The following is a 19210-nucleotide window of genomic DNA, read 5'->3' as shown; positions in this document are numbered from 1 at the left end:
ATCATGTTTACATATACAAACAAATATGTATATATGTATATATAAATGTATCACAAAGAAGGTAACTAGGCATAGGTATAAGCATGTATAAAGAAAAAGAGGATACAATTATAGTTACTATATGATGACAACAACAACAACAACAACAACAATTATAGTTCTGGACAGATGTGTGGCATCCGCAGGGTCGTATCATTGAGCTCACTGGAGAGATTGGTACGCAGAAGCTTGGAATCGCAAGAGAGGCAAAGATCAGTGAAGTTCTGCGTGATGGTGTGTGGAGATTCCGAAACTGCAGAGATCAGCGTATCAGAGAAGTGATCCAGGTCGTGTCCTCTTTCCCTTTAACATTAACTGTATTGGAGCCTGATGGCGTGCTTTGGAAGTGTGGGGAAGATGAGTATAAGGAAAAGTTTATCTCATCTGATACTTGGCATCTACTCCGTGGGCGTAAGGAAGAGGTCCGATGGAGCAAGCTTGTTTGGTTTCCACAAGGCGTGCCTCGGTATGGCTTCATTCCTTGGTTGGCCATAAGGGGTAGGCTCGCGACAGGCCACCGCACTCGACAGTGGGGCCAGATGCAGTGTTGTGTCTATTGTGGGGAGCCAGATGAGACAAGGGACCACCTGTTCTTTGCTTGCCCATACACTTTCACACTGTGGTTAAATGTAGTTGGCAATCTGTTTGGTCCAGACCGGGATCCTGACTGGGAAATCACGTTACAGAGAATGCTTGGGGGCACTTATGAGCACCTTACCTACATACTTTTGAGGCTGGTGTGGCAGACCACGATCTACTTCATATGAAGGGAACGCAATGATCGACGACATAATGGGACTGTGAAGCTTGCTCGATTGATCAAGAAATCAATGAAGAACATAATCTCCTTCACGAGGTACTACTTGAAGCCAAGACTGCATGGACTAATGAAGAGATGGTTTCAGGCTCATTCTTAATCTTTTTCCATAAAAAGCTTAGTAGTAGATTCATACGAACTCATTCTTTGTACATATAAATTTTCCCAAAGATGATCAATAAATTTAAAATTCCATAAAAAAACAACAACAACAACAAAAAGACAAAAGGAAGCCATTTCTACATTAGTGTAAATGGTTTGCCAAATAAATGTTAGTTTAAAAAGTAATTATTAACTAACCAAAAACGTTAATTATTCATTTGTTCATGATTTCTTTTTCTAAACTATCAAAAAATTCCAACGGACAGATTTCGGACGAAATTACGACAAACAGTTTTCCGACAAAATTTCGAAGAATTTATTACCGACGAAATTTCGACGGATTTATTTCCGATGAAATTCCGACAGACTTTATAAACTATTTTTTTTTTAAATAAAACAGATTTTATTTTAATATTTTATAATAAATATTTTTAATTCATTAAATATATATAAAATTTTAAAATTAGAAACACGTTTTTGTAATATAATTTTTCTTTTAAATCATTTATAATAAATATTTTTAATTCTTTATATATATATAATTAAAATTACAAAAATGTTTTTGTAGTATAATTGTTTTTAAAATCCTTTATAATAAATGTTTTTATAAATTTTTAAAAACATAAAACGGTTTATAAATTGAAAATATTTTAAAACAAAGAGAAAACGTTTTTAAATTTTTTAAAACTTTTTGTAATTGAAACCTTTTTCTAATAACTGAAAAATGTTTTAATTAAATCTAAAAAAACACAAAAACATTTTATAGATTGAAAAGGTTTTTAAAAAGGTGAAAAAGGTTTTAATATATTTTAGAAACGAGAAAACGTTTTAAAAATTATAACAAACTTAAAAAAGTAATTATATAAACTTAAAATGCTTTATAATAAGCTTAAAACTTTATATAAAATTATAAAAACGTTTTGAAACAATAAAAGATAATAAAAACTTGAAAACATTATATATATATATATATTTTTTTTTTTAAATAAAACTTTTCAATAATTATAATACACCAAAAAGTTTTTATAAAAATATTTAACATATAATTTCTAAAATCTACAAATCTAACATCTAACGTCTAAAAGTTTCAATCTACATACAAAACAACAACCTAAAACAAAATCTAATAGCATATAACTCCTAAACTATCAATTCTATCCTAAATCTTCAGATTCAAAACCTAAAGTCCACAAATCTAACATTCGAAACCTAAAAAAATGTAATCTAAAGAGGGGTTTAGATGACTTACATGATTGAGGAAGAGATTTGGAGGATTTGGGGTCGGAATCGCAGATTTGTGAGAGAGAGAGGAGTACGACGGCGGAGATTGCAGAGAAGAAGAGAAAAAAAATGAGGAAGAAGCAGAAGGGTCGGCTTATGTATTAAAAATAAACCGACAGACAGTTTCCATCGGAATTCAGTCGGTTCTATTTTAACCGGTTAACCAAATAAATTTCGCGAATTTTTTTCCCGGGTAAAGTGAAAAATTCCGTGTAAAGTGAAAAATTCCGACGAAACCTGTCTGTCACATTAATTTCGTCGGAATTCCGTCAGAATGTTTCGAAAATATCGACAAAGGAAGCCTCGAGAAACTATGAGTTTCTGCATGTCTTTTTATTTGCCGGGGTTAAAGTCCGTCGGAATTTCGTCGGTATTTTCCGTCAGAATTTCGTCGGAATTTTCGATGGATTTCCGATGGAATTCGGAGAAATAAGAATTTGGGGTTTCAAAACAACAATCTAATGATCACATACAAATCTTTGATAGTATGTAAATGATTTATAAGAGGTTTAACTAAAATAATTACTTGTTTCACTCGATATTATACAAAATCAAAATCTAGTCTCATATTACTGTAATATGTTTGTATAAGTATATAAGTGTTATTGGAAGATGTTACGAATACGTTGATATGTTTACGTAAATAATTTTTTTATATGAAAAAATTTAACGGTGTGAACTAATTTCATATTATAAATTTATATATGTGTTATTTGGAAATTTTAAGTATCAAATTATACATTTATAATAACTTTGCAAATCTAAAATCTGTTTCGTCGGAAATCCGTTGGGATATTCCGACGACATTCCGACGAAAGTCAAAAACCCGTCGGAATTCCGTCGGAATATTTTGATGTAATTCCGACGAACTTCAAATCCCTATCGAAACCCCAAAATTATAATATTCTATCGGAATTTTGTCGGATATTTCCGACGACCTTACGTTCATGAAATTATATGTTTCGTCGGAATTTCGTCAAAGAAAACCGACGAAAATATTGTCTGTCGGAATGTCCGTCAGAATGTAGCGTGTTTTCTAGTAGTGTTACACCTTTTGCTCCACTGCGGGAAATTCCTTTACCACCAGACTTTTAGCGGCCTTTCTCCTCTTAACCATATCATCAAGAGACATATTCAAAGAGTCCGCCATCTTCAGCTATTAAATCTGGAAAATACAATCAAAATTAACAAATCAAGCACTAAATTCATGGCACATATATATATATATATATATATATAAATATATAAAATTCAAGCCTTATATATGCAAATCAAAGATCTGACGGAAACTCATCTCAACAAGCTAGATCTACATAGTCTAGTAATCTAAACCCAAATTAGACATAGATTCTCAATCGAAAAGTGAAAACGAATTGAATTCAATCAGACGAATCAACGGATATGAATCAGATGAACAATTAGCAAAAGAAGAATCGGAATTTTACTAGATGAAATATCAAAAGAAAGATTGAAGTAGATGAAGAAATCAGGTCGTACAAATTAATCGGGGAATTAGGGATTTATAGTCTTTGAGAATTTGAAAAAAAAACATGTGGTTATCGGCTCAAGGGAGAGAGATATTTAAAAATTAAAATAGGTCTAGGTCAATGTAAATTAAAATAGGTGTAGGTCAATGGGGAAAACTGAAATCATAAGTCAGTGGCATGCAAAGTAATTATTTAAGAAAAGTCATGGTTGAGTACAAAATGTACTTCAGTTTTAATAGTTAAGAAGATTATATTTCACAGGTTTTCCAATCTTACTAATTACTATTAATGTCATTTCCTCTATCTCTGGTATTGTTCTGGTAGAAGTTGTTCTACTCTACATCGCAATTATGACCAGTTTAGAGCTTTCAGGTTATTACTAAACAACTCGTAAGTTCTTGCTTCTTGGTCTGCTCGTACTTTGATCCGTTGATCAAACTTTGAACTTAAAAATAGCAAGGGATTTCCCCGATCGAGGTCTTCATCTCTCCGCTTTCAGATATATATATTTGATATCTCTTCATTTTGTTTTTATTTGTCGTGAAAATTAAGAAAAGTGTATAACTCTATATATACAAAGATGACAGAACATCCACTTGTCTGAACTTATTTAAGGATGTTAAAAAGGGTTTTCTTAGATGTTTTGTTGAGTTCTTTTTTCATTCTATATTTTGTTATTCAGATGAAGAATGCAGCAGATGCTGAAGATTTCTGTAAATTGTTAAAACCATTTCAAAGAGAAAATTACAATATAATCTAAAATTCGTTACATTTATATAGTAACACATCATTTAGCCAACTACAAAAGTAGTGCTACGATTCTTATTGCTTCAAAAGGCTGGCAATGCTGTACGGACTACCTAGAGGTCCATCAAATGAGCTTCTAGCCATCATCATATTAGTGGCTTCGGAGCTATGAATATCATCCCAAAAGACATATTCACTCCGGTTTCCACAAATTGGTTTGTTTGGTGCGCAAAGTTCTTCCCCTAAAGATAATGTACAACAAGCCTTGTGTCTAATCCTAAATCCTACAATATTACGAGATCAAAGTAAATCCAACTTTTAATTTTACATAAAAAATAATAATTTGTTGTTTTTTTGGTATCTAAAAAATTTCCTTTATGATTGAAAACTTTTTTTTTTTGGCTATGATTTACACAACACTAACTAAACCGGAGATTTAATCAGCGTGTGACACTAAGAATGCACTTGTATTGTTTATAAAACCTCCAGTTTGATAAGAATCCTATATTCTCTAAATCTTAGGCAATGTTATTCATATATATATATATATATCGGATAGAAAATGTAATAAGGCTGGAGTTCAATATAGTTTACCTAAAACTTTGAAAGCTAAGGGATCTCCACCAGAGAAAATATCAACATAGGTGAACTTAGCACCATGGACGTTCTTATTGAAATCTTTTACAAGGTCCTCTAGGTTCTTATTGAAGATTGCCACTGCAGTGTTCACCTCTCTCGCACAACCTTTTCCGCCACCATGGGACCTAATCATCTTTGGTGTGCAACCAATCTTACTGATTGAAAAAAGTGCCACTTTCCGCGCTCCTAAGTGGTGCAAACTCTACAAAAATTACATATATTCACAAATTTACATAGCTGAAATGTAACGGATACTTACCATATAGCTAGGATAAATGCAAATTTATTTATAAAGTGTTCCACTCCACCTTCAAATGAGTATGATAGAGTAAGATGAGAGAATGTGCATATTGATTGGGCTTAAACCGGTGACTCGTGTTGTATGGTTTTGACATGAAGTAGTTGTTGACGTAATCGTAAGTGTTCCACTCCACCTTCAAATGAGTATGATAGAGTAAGATGAGAGAATGTGCATATTGATTGGGCTTAAACCGGTGACTCGTGTTGTATGGTTTTGACATGAAGTAGTTGTTGACGTAATCGTTGCTTCCGATGCTGATTGCATAGAGGCATTGTTCCAGTCTATGTAATGGCACATTCACTTTCTTTATCACCTTCTTGTGGTTTAGTATTTGGTTTCTTAGACTTATTCGACCACCCTAACACCGTAAGAGATTAATATTATATATCCATGACATCATTTTTATTTAAAGTTATGCTGGTTTTTCATTTAGAAAAGGGTTCTTGTTTTTTGTTGTTGTTGTTATTGTTGTTGATGTCATATAGTAATTAACTAAAGTATCAACAGATCATATAATTTTGATTGAAAAGTATAATAATGAATATTAATGTGAGATCTGGTTACCATAATTTTTATTTTTCATTTATATATGGGATTGTCATTTTCATTTATATATAAATTTATCATTATCAAGTTCTTACTTCGTACCAAATGTTCACTAGTTTCTTCACGGAGTCCGCCTGCACCAGAAGCATAGTTCATCCCGATGTGAGCTCGTTCTAGTGATGCTCCGGCGAATGGCGGAATGAAATCCTTGAAACCCGAGAGTTCACCTTTTAATAAAAAAAGAAGATCATGTTTACATATACAAACAAATATGTATATATATATATATATATATCACAAAGAAGGTAACTAGGCATAGATATAAGCATGTATAAAAAAAAAGAGGATACAATTATAGTTACTAGATGATGATGACGACAACAACAACAAAAAGACAAAAGGAAGCCATTTCTAGTGATATTAGTGTAAATGGTTTGCCAAATAAATGTTAGTTTAAAAAGTAATTATTAACTAACCAAAAACGTTATTTATTCATTTGTTCATGATTTCTTTTTCTAAACTATCAAAAAATATGTTGAAGAATACAAATGCTGAGTTACGCAATCTAAGATCATATATAGACTAACCGATAAAATCTGTGATAGTGCGGCCATTGGTGAACCGGCCAGTCGGGCCTTTGGCAAAGTCAATACCATAAGGTAAAAAGTTAACTTTTGCCTTAGTTTGCAAGTTATTGTTGTTGCCACTATCAAAAACTGAATCTCCAAAGATGAAGTAACATGGCACTTGTTGCGTGTAACCCACCGTTGCAGCTGCAAACACGGTAGCAGCAACAACCCAAAATACCTTAGATAATACTTCTTCAACCATATTTTTGAAATATCAAATCACAGAACTGAAAAGGAGAATTATTTGTTGAAGAGAAAAATACGACCAGTCTTTCTATATATAGTTTATATAAGTGAAACCCGAAGTTGAACTTTACATGTGAAACTGAGTCTATGAACAATATTGAGGTAATGAGTAAAACAAGGGAAAAATACAACAAAAATTAGGGAGAGTCTTTCGATTTAGTCAATGTGGTTATTGTTGATAATGGATTATGCTAATGCTACTAATAATGTGTTTTTGTAACTATTGTTGTCCATATCATTAGCATAGTACTCCTATATATGTTACGCAAAATTTAATACATATATCAAATATTTTAAATGTATAATAATGTACATACTTAATAAATCACTAACTGATGATGAGGTAAATTAAAAATGCAGTAGCTTTCAGTATAAAAATTAAATAATTAATTCAGATGATTCTTTTTAAGAGCTGGTGAGAAAGGGATGTTTTCATATTCAGATGATATATTCTAGTAGCAAAAAAAATATAACAACCCAAATAATTCAAAAATGGCAGTGAATGAGGAAGAGTTCACACTGACAAATCATAATTTTTGAATAAATATAAAATTAATATATGTCCAAGTATTAATCATTTAATTCAAAACTATTTAATTCTCATTTGAAAATCAGTAAAAACCAAAAAATAGAACTCAAATTTGATTCTGTTTATGTTGCTGACAAAAAAAACAAACTCAAATTTGATTCAAAAACATCAACCATAGGAGATGACATACGGAAAAAACTACAAAGATCAACAAAAATCAAACAAATTAAAAATCATAAGGAAACATAGAAAGAATTGATAATCAAAGATAAATATTATTTATAGCATAAACTAAAACATAACTTATATGCATCATGAGGATTCTCTCATTTCTATTATAGATGGATTATGTCTCTCGTCAAAGTCTGTTAAGTAAGCAAAGTCGACCTATCCATAAGAAAAAGGGGTTGGAGAAAACTAAGCCAGCAAAGGAAAAAGAAAATACTTTGTCGACTTCATCTTATTAAAAAAAAGAGGAAGTTGTTTAAGGAGAACATTCACATATACAAGAAGTTGACAGAGAATTAGGGTATATAAACTCATTGTCTTAAACTTTTTTCTTGAAGAGTTAATCGCCTTGGGTCAATTTTATTATTATTTTTCTTGTAACCAATTTAGATTTCCCTGGTAAACGTTTTTCAAGTAACCCACCATTGAATTTGTATTTTCATCTAAATTTGGATTCAAATTCAACGATTTCTGGTAAATAAAATAAATAAATAAAACTTATCAAGATAAACAATAATCTGAAATGTGAAATAAATAATATAATTGGTTTATATTTTTTGAGATGTAATTTTTTCCATCTCCAAAATGAACATGTATAACTGGTAAAAAAAATTATAAATATAAGTACATGCATCATGCATGGAACCAAAAAATATGAAGGTGTCTTCTTCATTTTAGTTATTTTGATTCTTAACGTTTATGAGACTTTTTGCTTTTTATTTGACGTTATACTCTGCTTAAAATCAGATAAATGATATTGATAGACGACACAAATTAAAATATGTTGTAATTTAAAGTATTAGAGCCATGATGCTGATGCTGATGTTTTGTTCATCTTTCAATATATAAACTTAGGAAGTGAACTCCTATGAATTAAAGTGCCAAATCAGTTCACCTATTTCCCGTTGAATTTGGTCATAGTAACAGCATCTCCAACCCAAGACCTTATTTTAAGGGGAGTAAAACTTCAAAATCAGAATTTGAGTGTTGGTTACTCCAACCATGAATACTCAAAAAAAATCTTTAAAAATTTATTTATTTGCATTATCATCCTTGATATTAACAAAAGTTACTAATATTTATGAAAGAAATAACTTTAAAGACCAAAAAGAAAATAAAAGATAGTTTTGAGGTTGTGAATAGTGAAACCTCAAATAATTCACAACCTCAAAATTTGATGATACGAGGTTGGGTTGGAGATGCTCTAAGACTTAGAGGATCTCTACACACAACTTAAGAAACGCAAAATTTTGTTTTATTCATAACTCATAACCATATTATGTACATAGAGAATGATAGAAAGATACTAATCAAAAGTAATACATACAAAGGAGAAACAAACTCTCCAATACAAATGCCGTTTTAAACAGATTCATATACACTTGGTCGTACAGTCAAATGAACACAGATTTATATATATAGACTATAAGATAACATAACATAAGCTAGAACATGTATATGTTTCAGTTATGATGAACAAGTGGCGCTACACTTGGTCGTACAGTCAAATGAACATCCTCCGCTCTTGCTAGTGCTTTTATAACCTTCCTTGTTAACGTTGGTTGATTTGTAGCACGTCTCAGGACACTTCAACTTCTTACCTTTACAAGGTCCTTGCATGCTGCATGTATGTACCCCACTCATAAAATTTCCAGTTCCGGGAAACTTAGGAATCCCATGAGTCCCATGATGAAACCCTTGAATCCCGTGAACCTTATTAATCCCATGGAACCCGGATTTGGAGAAAAAATCGTGGAATTCACTATCCCAGAGTTGACGACTTGCTTGAGATGAAGTGACAAACATGATTAGGAGAAGAAAAGGTAGAAGGATAGATTTTGTAGACATTTTGTTGCTGTTAATCGTGTGTGAATTTGAATTGTTATTGTTGTGAGATTGATGAGGATAATGTTTCGATTTATACAGTTATGGACTAGACTCTGACCAATCGTTTTTTAGACTATTTGATGGAAGCGGCAATGAGAAAATTTAGGCAGGCTACAAATTTTTTGGGAAAGTGTCTAATTTAATTTTCTACGGAGCAGATTGGTGGGAGTAATTTATGCAATTAAGAGCACATCCATTGCTTTTCTCAATGAGTTTCTAGTATTTAAAAAAGATAGTGAAAGACATGAGAGAGAGTGTCGAAGAGTTCTAATTTAAGAACATTTCATCATAATATCTAGAACCTCAAATATATTCAATTGGTAAAAAGAAATTAAAATGTAATTAGATAAATGTAATATTGATCTAACTAGAGGCAGAACCCCTGCGCTTGGTCGTCAACTGAGTTTTTAATTTGATCTGATTATTTATCATTTCCATTAGTTTTTAATTTGATAAGCCACATTTTTATTTTATAAAATTCAGTTTATTATTTTCTATTTTTGTTGGTTTTTATGTGGTGTGAAAAACTAAAATCATGATTTTTTGTTTGCATTTATGAATTTTCTTTATATATTTTTAACCTTTTGTATATGGTGAACTATATTTTTAGTTTTTTACTAAATTTATATTTTAAAGAAAAAAACTGATGTTATAAAATTAGATAGACTGAAAATGTACTAATAAATTGGGCCATGTTCCGTGTTCGTTAATGAAGTAAATATAAAAGCTTTCTTCTCTTTGAGCTTTGAGCTGTCCGTCTGAGAATTTGTGATCAACGCGCCCTTCCTGTTTCAAAATGTGATTTGTCTGGCTAGGAATTTTTCAATTGAGGAAGGTGCTAGTTTTATTGTTATGAATTGCTGACCTTGGTGGTTGGTTGTGACGGAGGTAAGGATTTCTACATGAATCTCATCGTCTTCTTCTAAACCTATAATAAGTTTGGGTGGCTAAATGTTTCGGACAATCTTATCATATATAGTTTTATTTAACAGAGAAGAGAAGGTGGTGAGACATACCTATATCTCCAGAGTTGCAACCGATGGACCTCCGTGCTGCACAATAATTACGTAAGAAAAAGGCTTTTGTCCTTAAAGAAACTGAGATAAAAAAAGGGGCAAATAAGATGTCCTTACATCAGACTGCTTGATTTCACACAGGGTGCTGGGCACAGATTGGTTTTGATAGATAAATCACATCCTCGATCTCTAACATTGAATACATGGCCCCTAATGATACGGTGTGGGTTCTGAAATTACCTAAAAAAGCATTGGGACCAGTGGCGGCCCAGATTCACATTTAAGGTGGGTTTATTTAAAATATTTTTGTATTTAAATCAGTGAACCTATAAACCCAGTGATTCAATATGTAATCCGGTTTGTGTTTCAAAAAATATCCATCAATTAAAAACTTGATAACCCGCAAAAACCGCTAAAACCAGAGGCTGCATGTTGAACTTATGGGTGATTGGTATATAATCCAATTTTGTTTAAATTATTTTTTTAAAAAATTTAAAATTTAATTTCAACGTTTGGATTAAATATTTAAATAATTATTAATTTTGATATTATTGTACAGTTTATTATATGTCGTAACTCTAACTTGTTATAAAAATTGTTTAAATTATATTTTTATGTGAAATGAAAAATAAATAATTTGAATTTTAAAATTTTACTATGTTTTTAAACATGGGGTTTTCTTTTATTTTTAATATTGATATATTCATAATTATATGTTAAAATAAATTAAGAAATGACATAGTTATCCACAGTCAATCTAATAACTCAATGACCGAAAAAATAATTAGATTCAACATCTAGACTGTGTTTAAAACATTAATTAAACCTTAGTTCATTCCCATTAATTTGTGTGGTGAAAATAATATATATTAAAGTATAGTATCAATATTACTGTTTTCAAATGACATAATTTTTATTTATTGGACTTCATAAGGTAGTCGACAGTTTGTAATATTGAAAGTAGTGGATCACTGATATTTTGGAATTTAAAGGGTGACTTTACAAAATATGCATACATCATAGAAGTAGTTACAAAATTATTTTATTAGTAACATACGTATATGACAGAATTAGATCCGAAAATTTTGGAATAAAAGTAAAAGTTACAAAATTATTTTATCAAGGTGGGTTATATGATATATTTAGATAATCAATTAGATGCAGTTATATTTTAAGTTGGACTCAACTATTATTAACTAAGCATGTTTCTAATTTAATAGTATTGATTACACGAACTGCACATTGCTAATCCCTAAAAGCGCAATTCACAGACTATTAGATCAAACCAATAAAAAAAAACAATCACTGATGAAACTTGACCCACCTGAGAATACTGAGAAAGTAGCTTCACCCGTGGAGCCTTAGCTCGCTTCTTCCCTGCCTTCGACTTCTCACCATCCGTCACCACTTCACTTAAATCCACACAAACATTAGAAATGATAATTAATCAGACAAAATCGTGAGATAGACCACCAAACCTGCTATTCTAGGTGTCGTCAAGACATCGGCTTCAGGTTTTGTGTCAGCTTCAAGAGAGATCTCCATCACAGGCACATCAGTTAAAACAGGCTTCTCCGCATCCATAGCTTGGGGATCAGAGGATCCAACCTCCAGCTCTCCAGATTCCGATCCAGGATCCGAAACCGGTCCTTGATTCTCAACCGGTCCTTGATTCTCAACCGGAACCTCACTCACCGACGAAGACCCCGCCAGTTCCGCCGCCGTCACCTAAGCTATAAAAAATCAAAATCAGAGTCGAAAAAAAGAAACTCAGATTCTGACAAGAACTAATGTACAGATTCAATAGCGGCATCGATGTTAACCTTAGATCGCTTGGTAGGGCGTGGAGATGATGAAGACTGTTCAGGGGATGAAGAAGAAGAACAGAAACGCTTGGAAGTGGAAGAGCTACGTCTCGTCTCAACCATATCTCACGAAATCGAAAATATCGGAGTAACTTTATGTAAATGAGAAGAAGGGGTTCCTTAGAGCATCTCCAAAAGAACTCTCTATTTTAGAGTTTGCAAAACTCTATGTTTGAAGTTTCAAGGTGTTCTTCTCCAAAAGTGAAACTTCAAATTTAACTTCAAAATTATTTGTAATTTATACTATTGTCCTTATATTTGCCATAATTAATATAAATCAATAAAATTTTTATAAATAACTAGCACATATATATATAAATATTATATTAATTAATAAAATATTATACTAAAATATAAAATTATAAATAGAAATACATAATTAAATATTAAACTACAAGCAAAATAACACATTATTCCATAAAATTATTCCGTAATGGTCCATCTTCAGTTACACACAATTTGTTTAGACAATATTTTAGAGGTTCCGAAGAAAATTTACTAGACTATTAGTGTTGTTGTAATATTTAAATTTGTGTAATAATTTTGTCTTCATGAATCTTTTTAAAAGTTTTTTTATTAAGTTTCTTTTGCAATATTCTTGTTGTCTGATTCTAGTTTTAAATATTATAAATCTTATTTAAAATTTTTTATTTAATTTTATGTGTCAAATTTGAATTTATTAAAATAAATTTTAAATATTTATGATATACAAAATTTTTACAGAATAAAACGATAATTTGAAAATACTTGAAAATCATAAATGTGATGTGTAATTGATTATAAGGACCAAAATGCAAATAAAAAGATGAAATTTCAAATTTAGAGTTTTGAGTAGTGAATTTCCAAATATGAAGTTTCACTCCTTAAAACTCTAAACTTGAAGTTTCTTTTTGGAGAGCAAAAACCTATATATTTAAAGTTATAGAGTTTCTTTTGGAGATGCTCTTAAGAAGATTAATCAGAAACTTTCCAGCTACCATAACGATCCGTAAAACTATCACTCTGTTTATGAAATTAAATCATAAACATATGTATTTAATAACCAAACCAAACCTGATAACCAAACCGGACATGAACGTGGGACCCACAAACATAAAGGAGTCGCTGCTATGGACACCCTCGGGAGTGAGGAAACTGTACTATTATTATATAGATTTTTGTTTACAAAACTCTGGTTCCATGTCGAGAAAGCTGCTCTAATATTTTTTTTCAAACACTATTTTGGTGTAGTCTCTCCAAAGCACGACAAAAATGAAATAAGAAAACAATGCATCACTAGCAATACAATATTTGGATAAGTGTCACTTCTGTGTTCACTGAATTCATGAGTAATTCTAAAATAGATTTCTCTCTAATATATTCTTCTATTTTGTTTTTTAAAAAGAATATTCTCAAAAAAATCTATTTCATACAATTATGACTTTTTTAAATTAAATTTTTCTTAAAATTTATTATGTAAATAAAAAGTCTGATTTATTTTTATAAAAACTGTATTTTTCTTTTAAAAAGTTGTTTTGGTTATAACTATATAAGTTTTAAAGTTAAAAGACTATTTTGAAAATGAAAAGTATGGCTCTATAATAAAAAAAATGCTATTTTACCTCTATATATAGATAAAAAATAGTAATCCCTACTTTAGAGAAATAAATATAGATAGGTTGTAGCACTTTTTACTCAATATAATATTTAGAGGTAAAAATAACAATGGGTTGAAAATGATTTTGCTAGCAAAACAACTAATGGGTATATAATTATTTTTTATACCACACTATAAAAATATGGAAGAGGTAATCATAAATAATAAAACATTGATTCATTTATTTAAATAGAAAATATCTTTACAAAAGTGCAGGTTAACCTCATATGAAAAAATGTCAAATATGTTCTGATGTTTTATAAAAGAAACTTAGGTGGGGGTATTGGATTCAGAAATTTGATAGAATTAGAAGGAATTATAGTTTCCATTAAATTCCACTGTTATTCAATCGTGGATTTCATCAATTCTTTTAAATTATTTTGTTATTGGATTAAGCATTTGGAATCATTCTTTTAATTATTTTAAATTCTGTTGTTATTCAATATTTGATAGATTCTGTAGTAATGGTATTTAATAAGAATTTAATAGAAAATGTCATGTATAAATGTAAATGGTCAATTCTTTGCTCTTATGCAGAGATTTGTAATGAATCGTAGGAAAACACAAACAATAGCATTTCTCTACTTCTCATTTTTCCAGAAGTACGTGAAGAATGAAGAGACCTTTGTGGATGATAATTAATGAGTTACCGGTAAATATAAAGAACAACAATTAACAAATATAAAGTCAATGTTGCCTTGTTGCTGAAGAAACCCAGTGTCTGTTAACCAAATCAAAATGCCTTCTGAAACTTTCGGTTGTGTACTTTCGCATTACGAACACAAGAGCAAGATAAAGAAAATACAAATACTTGGAAAAAAACTATGGCAGAAGTTAGAAGATACGTGGAGAGATGCTATGGGTTTAGATGATCCATATATTTTATTTATTAGTATTATGATTTTAATAAAATTGCTACAATCCATAAACTATAGTACTAATTACTATTTTTCTTTCAGTTTTAAGAATAAAATATTTTTTGTTACCTTTTTAAATATACAAGAATTCGAAAATTCATAGAATTTAGAGGAATTAGTATTCTATCAAATTTATGTATATTCTTTTAAAATCAATAATAGAAGTAAGCATAAGAATTAGATAAATGCATTAAAATCTCATCAAATCTTTGAAAATACTGCAAAAATTCCTGGATTGAATACCATCCCCTAAATTCACAGAAAATAAATTACTTATTGGTCAACTTACAATGATCTTATAGAATTTTATAATTTAAATTATTAGGATAACTTTTTAAATTAGTTCTAAGAAAAACAACTACAAAAATTTACAAAGAAAATTGGATTTTCTCTACTGGAGATTTGCATATGCACAGGGTCTTTTTTTCTTATTAACTTTTTATTGTGTGTTTAGTGTTCTAAGTTTTTGATATTTTGAAAAAGGCCATTTTTTATATTTTATGAATGTACACTTTATATTTGGTAAAAGGAAAAAAGAGCTTGAATTTGTGATATGCTCTATGGACGTGAGGAAATGAACGTACTTAACCAAAATTATATGTTGTTAATTGTTTGTTTTTATTGAATAGTAGTATCTGGCTAATCATGCGTCTGTGGTCGGGTGGCACAAGGCGTTCAATGGATCTATAAGAGATCCGAGTTCGAATCCGCTGCCAATCCGGATAAACACGGTGCGTGGTCACCGAGGATTTTCGCATTTCTCTCTGGAGAAAGATTTACCCTTTTTTTTTGCAGTATCTGGCTAGAGTTTACATCAAAGCCCAAGCTCGCTTATAAGTTATAAGTAGGAGGACACATAGTGTGATCATCCCGAGAATCAATGATATCAAGACCTAAATTTTCAATTCTTAAAAAATAATTTAAAAATAAAGAATATTGACTAACAAAAACTTAGAAATAGATTTACTTAAATATTTTAGTTGCGTATATTCATAAAACTAAATTTACAAAAGACAAATGTTAAAGTTTTCACCTAAAATGTTTTAAACAAAAATTTCTAAAGGCTTTTATCTTGCCAACCAACTATAAAAGGAACCAGCATCACTAGAGGCAATTACATTCCATTTCAAGGTGCAAGACTGAGGAAAGAAAACGCTACAATGATGGCTAATCCAGCGTTAATGGATGTTTCTACTTCCTTCAAGGGTGGAGTGATTTTTTAGGTCCCTTGAAACCCGATTCCGTAGCCATCTAATCTATTAAAACATGAGTACAAAAATAAAATAACCCTGAGTTTTCCTCAAAAATTACATACTTACGCCACTGGCTTAATAAACTGTCGTTTCATAAGATTCCTAAACCACCTAAATAAATTCTCGGCACTTAACCTTAATTAAATTGTACCTCATCCGGATGGACCAAAATTAACTCTTATAATCCCATCTATATAACGTCATTCTCGCCAGCATGCCTTGGTTTAGTCTGCATAATCAAAACCAATTGTATAAATATTTAACCATATAATTCGATCCAATCTCTATCATGCTTACGAAATATACATTGTTGTGCTATCAATGAACATTTTCTCATCTAAAATATTAATTTCATGTATTGTTGTGTTTACTCAGTTTTTTGTTATGATCAATCTTATGGTTAGTAACAGCATATATATTATGATTTATCAAACAAGTATAAAATGTTATTTAAATACTTAGTTAGGTTACCGAGTATCATAATAAGATATTGTAGTTGGTATCATTATATATTATTGGTGCACAAAATCAAAACTAATAATTTATTATTTTCCTAAACTCAATAATATGCCAAATATGTTTCCTACTTCCACGCAATTATCATAAATAAAACGATATCAAGCAACAACACAATCGAGAGATCCTGTTTCAAAACTTGCAAATCAAGTATAGCTAATCTTTAAAACTAATAAATTCGATTATTCCTAAACTCAATAACATTCCAATTTTTTTTCATATTTCAAAGCAGTCAACATAACAAAAAAGGAAATCAATTGGGTTTTTGAGTTTTCCATAATTTATAGTAACTTAAAACCATATATAGTTGTGATTTCCATTCCCTGAGATTTTTAACATATATTATAGCACCAAAAATATAAGGACTTCCTAAACTAAACGATTCTATTCTTTTGAATATATTGTCCATTTTATATACAAAATCGGTGAATCTACTCCTATAAATAAGACCATACCTATCGTAGGAAACATCACTACTATTCCAAGAAAAACTGATTTAGTTATGAGTAGGTGAAACCTCTTTGAAAATCAGATTTTCACCCTCAGCCCTGCAACAAGAATGTATAGATCAACTGACCATTCTTACAAAATGGGCTTCTTGCAAAAACACAACAATCACAAAATCTACACTTAGGAATGATAACCTGTTTCTAAGTTTGGTAGATTTTCAAAGTGTTTTACATGGATCACTTAAACCATGTTTCCTCACTGGTACGTTTTCAAATTATTACCTGCGATATTGATTTGAAAAAAAAAAACATTTTCGACCACTCTGTTTTTTTTACAGACTTAATGGGCGAGGTTATTAATTTGGGAGGGATAAAAACAGTTCATTGTTCATGCAAACCAAGGATGAAACCTGAGTTTACTCTTGAAGACATCAAGTAAGTACATGTTTTCAATTTAATTTGCTGTCTGTTGACACTAACAACGATGTATCCTGTTATTCCTACAGAACATTAAAATTAATTCCATAAGAACAATCAAGTTCCTCATTTATAAGACAACTCAATACTGTATTAGTACAAGAGTTATATGTGTATTGTAAGGTTTTGTATTGACTGTGCCTAATATCTTTCATCATTTTACAATTGTAATTATTTTTCTATTGTGACAGACAATAACAAATTCAAAGCAAGAAAGAGAGTTTTACCCGATGAGAAGCTCAAAGAAACGTAAAGAGGGCTTGGACAGGTGATATCCAGAACAAATCTCAGGCGGGCTGCTTCTACGGATCAATGGATTCCCAGCAACACTACAAATCAAGAAAAAGAATGACTCATGATTAAATAAATATATGAATTGGTGAAAATCACTTGAGAACATTATAACTGGCCATAAAGAATACTCCTTTTGTTTCATATTAAGTGTCATTTTGGGTTTATGCTTACAGATTAAGAAAACAATTAATTTTGTATATTTCCTATATAAAAACACAATTACCAATACATCTAACCATATTTCAACCAATAGAAAAATAAATTACTAAATAAAACTAATAAATTTTGCATCGAAAGTCGAAAACAACACTTATTTTGTAACGAAAAAAATTCCCTACAACCACACTTAATATGAAACAGAGGTAGTAGAATTTAGGGAATACCTTACCAATATTATCTCCCACCGCCGCTTCAGCTTCATTTTTGTTTTCTGTACGGTTCATATGATTTAAGTATAGTTGTATTATGAAGTGGATTTTGACATGCATGTGAAGATATATCGATTGAACAAAACTTAAAGAGTTCAGAAATAAGAACGAAGACATACCTTTAGATGCTTCTGTCAAACCGTTCGTACTTTGATACCCTTTTTCCGTTGGATCGGGATCATTGTAGTTCCGTCTGATATGTGTTCCATTTGTATCAGCCTCCGATCGATTGTTCTTATTTCTTCATCTAGATGCAGTCGTTAAGAGAAGGGGAGAAGGTAAAGTTACTTGTCGTTTTTGTTTTCGCTTGACTAAACTGATTTTTTTTTTTTAAAGGTCACATATCAAATAAAAGTCACAGGTAAATAAATACATGGCCTATTGTATGTTGGGTTAAAATGTACAACAACCCTTTTGTCTAGAATATGTTTTTTGTATTTTTCAATATCCATTAAGAAGCTCAATTTTCTAAGTTTATAGGTAGATTTAAGGATTTTACAAATTAACATAATAAAAATTACTAATAGCAAATAAATTACATAAAATTACTAAGAATAACATTTTGTAATTTTTAAACTCATAAAAATAATTTGTATATAAATACTTGAACGTATAATAATATTCTAAGGGTGTTTTTCGATTTTGTTATTTCATAATAAATTTAGTGTGAAAATTTTTATGAAATTTTATCGGTATATACTACCAACTGATAACAAATTAAACTACATATAAAAATAAATTGAATAAGGTATATGTTGTTATCTATTTACATTATATAAACATCATAATCTATATGATATATTTAAATAGTAATTGAAAAATAAAAACCAGACTTATAAATTAATCAAATATTTGTAGAGACAACCAAAAATGCTATCATA

General features: G+C 30.4%; 3 protein-coding genes and 3 long non-coding RNA genes across 12 annotated transcripts; 2 read left to right on the top strand and 4 right to left on the bottom strand.

Moving 5' to 3' along the window:
* The first annotated feature begins 45 nt into the window (after positions 1-45).
* LOC106302287 lies at positions 46-806 on the top strand. The gene is made up of 2 exons (XM_013738828.1): positions 46-61; positions 169-806. Exons 1-2 carry the CDS (start codon positions 46-48, stop codon positions 804-806), a joined length of 654 nt encoding a protein of 217 aa, XP_013594282.1.
* Positions 807-4548: 3742 nt separating this feature from the next.
* On the bottom strand, positions 4549-6815 carry LOC106305255 (GDSL esterase/lipase At2g19010). The gene is made up of 5 exons (XM_013741631.1): positions 6547-6815; positions 6062-6186; positions 5547-5771; positions 5068-5314; positions 4549-4757 (listed from the first exon to the last, which is right to left on the bottom strand). The coding sequence occupies exons 1-5, from the start codon at positions 6788-6790 to the stop codon at positions 4549-4551; spliced, it is 1050 nt and encodes a 349-aa protein (XP_013597085.1). The 5' UTR covers positions 6791-6815.
* Positions 6816-8864: 2049 nt separating this feature from the next.
* On the bottom strand, positions 8865-9848 carry LOC106305073. The gene has a single exon (XM_013741452.1). The coding sequence runs from the start codon at positions 9437-9439 to the stop codon at positions 9059-9061; it is 381 nt and encodes a 126-aa protein (XP_013596906.1). The 5' UTR covers positions 9440-9848; the 3' UTR covers positions 8865-9058.
* Positions 9849-10274: 426 nt separating this feature from the next.
* Positions 10275-10718, top strand: LOC106305323. Its single transcript, XR_001262962.1, has 3 exons — positions 10275-10366; positions 10471-10545; positions 10636-10718. It is a non-coding gene; the product is annotated as an uncharacterized LOC106305323 (long non-coding RNA).
* LOC106305322 lies at positions 10316-10642 on the bottom strand. The gene is made up of 3 exons (XR_001262961.1): positions 10612-10642; positions 10495-10530; positions 10316-10406 (listed from the first exon to the last, which is right to left on the bottom strand). It is a non-coding gene; the product is annotated as an uncharacterized LOC106305322 (long non-coding RNA).
* A 5182-nt stretch (positions 10719-15900) lies between the features above and the next one.
* Positions 15901-18657, bottom strand: LOC106304323. Of its 7 annotated transcripts, none has more exons than XR_001262705.1 (6): positions 18449-18657; positions 18285-18331; positions 17835-17936; positions 17326-17630; positions 17137-17229; positions 15901-16394 (listed from the first exon to the last, which is right to left on the bottom strand). It is a non-coding gene; the product is annotated as an uncharacterized LOC106304323 (long non-coding RNA). The 7 variants fall into 7 exon arrangements; XR_001262703.1 differs by lacking the exon at positions 17326-17630 and having other exon boundaries at positions 15901-16168; positions 16317-16394; XR_001262702.1 differs by lacking the exon at positions 17326-17630.
* Positions 18658-19210: the final 553 nt, after the last annotated feature.

Source organism: Brassica oleracea, chromosome C7, assembly GCF_000695525.1.
Source record: "Brassica oleracea var. oleracea cultivar TO1000 chromosome C7, BOL, whole genome shotgun sequence".
Taxonomy (NCBI): domain Eukaryota; kingdom Viridiplantae; phylum Streptophyta; class Magnoliopsida; order Brassicales; family Brassicaceae; genus Brassica; species Brassica oleracea.
Note: the sequence above shows the minus strand (reverse complement) of the source record. Positions and strands in the feature narration are given on the sequence as shown.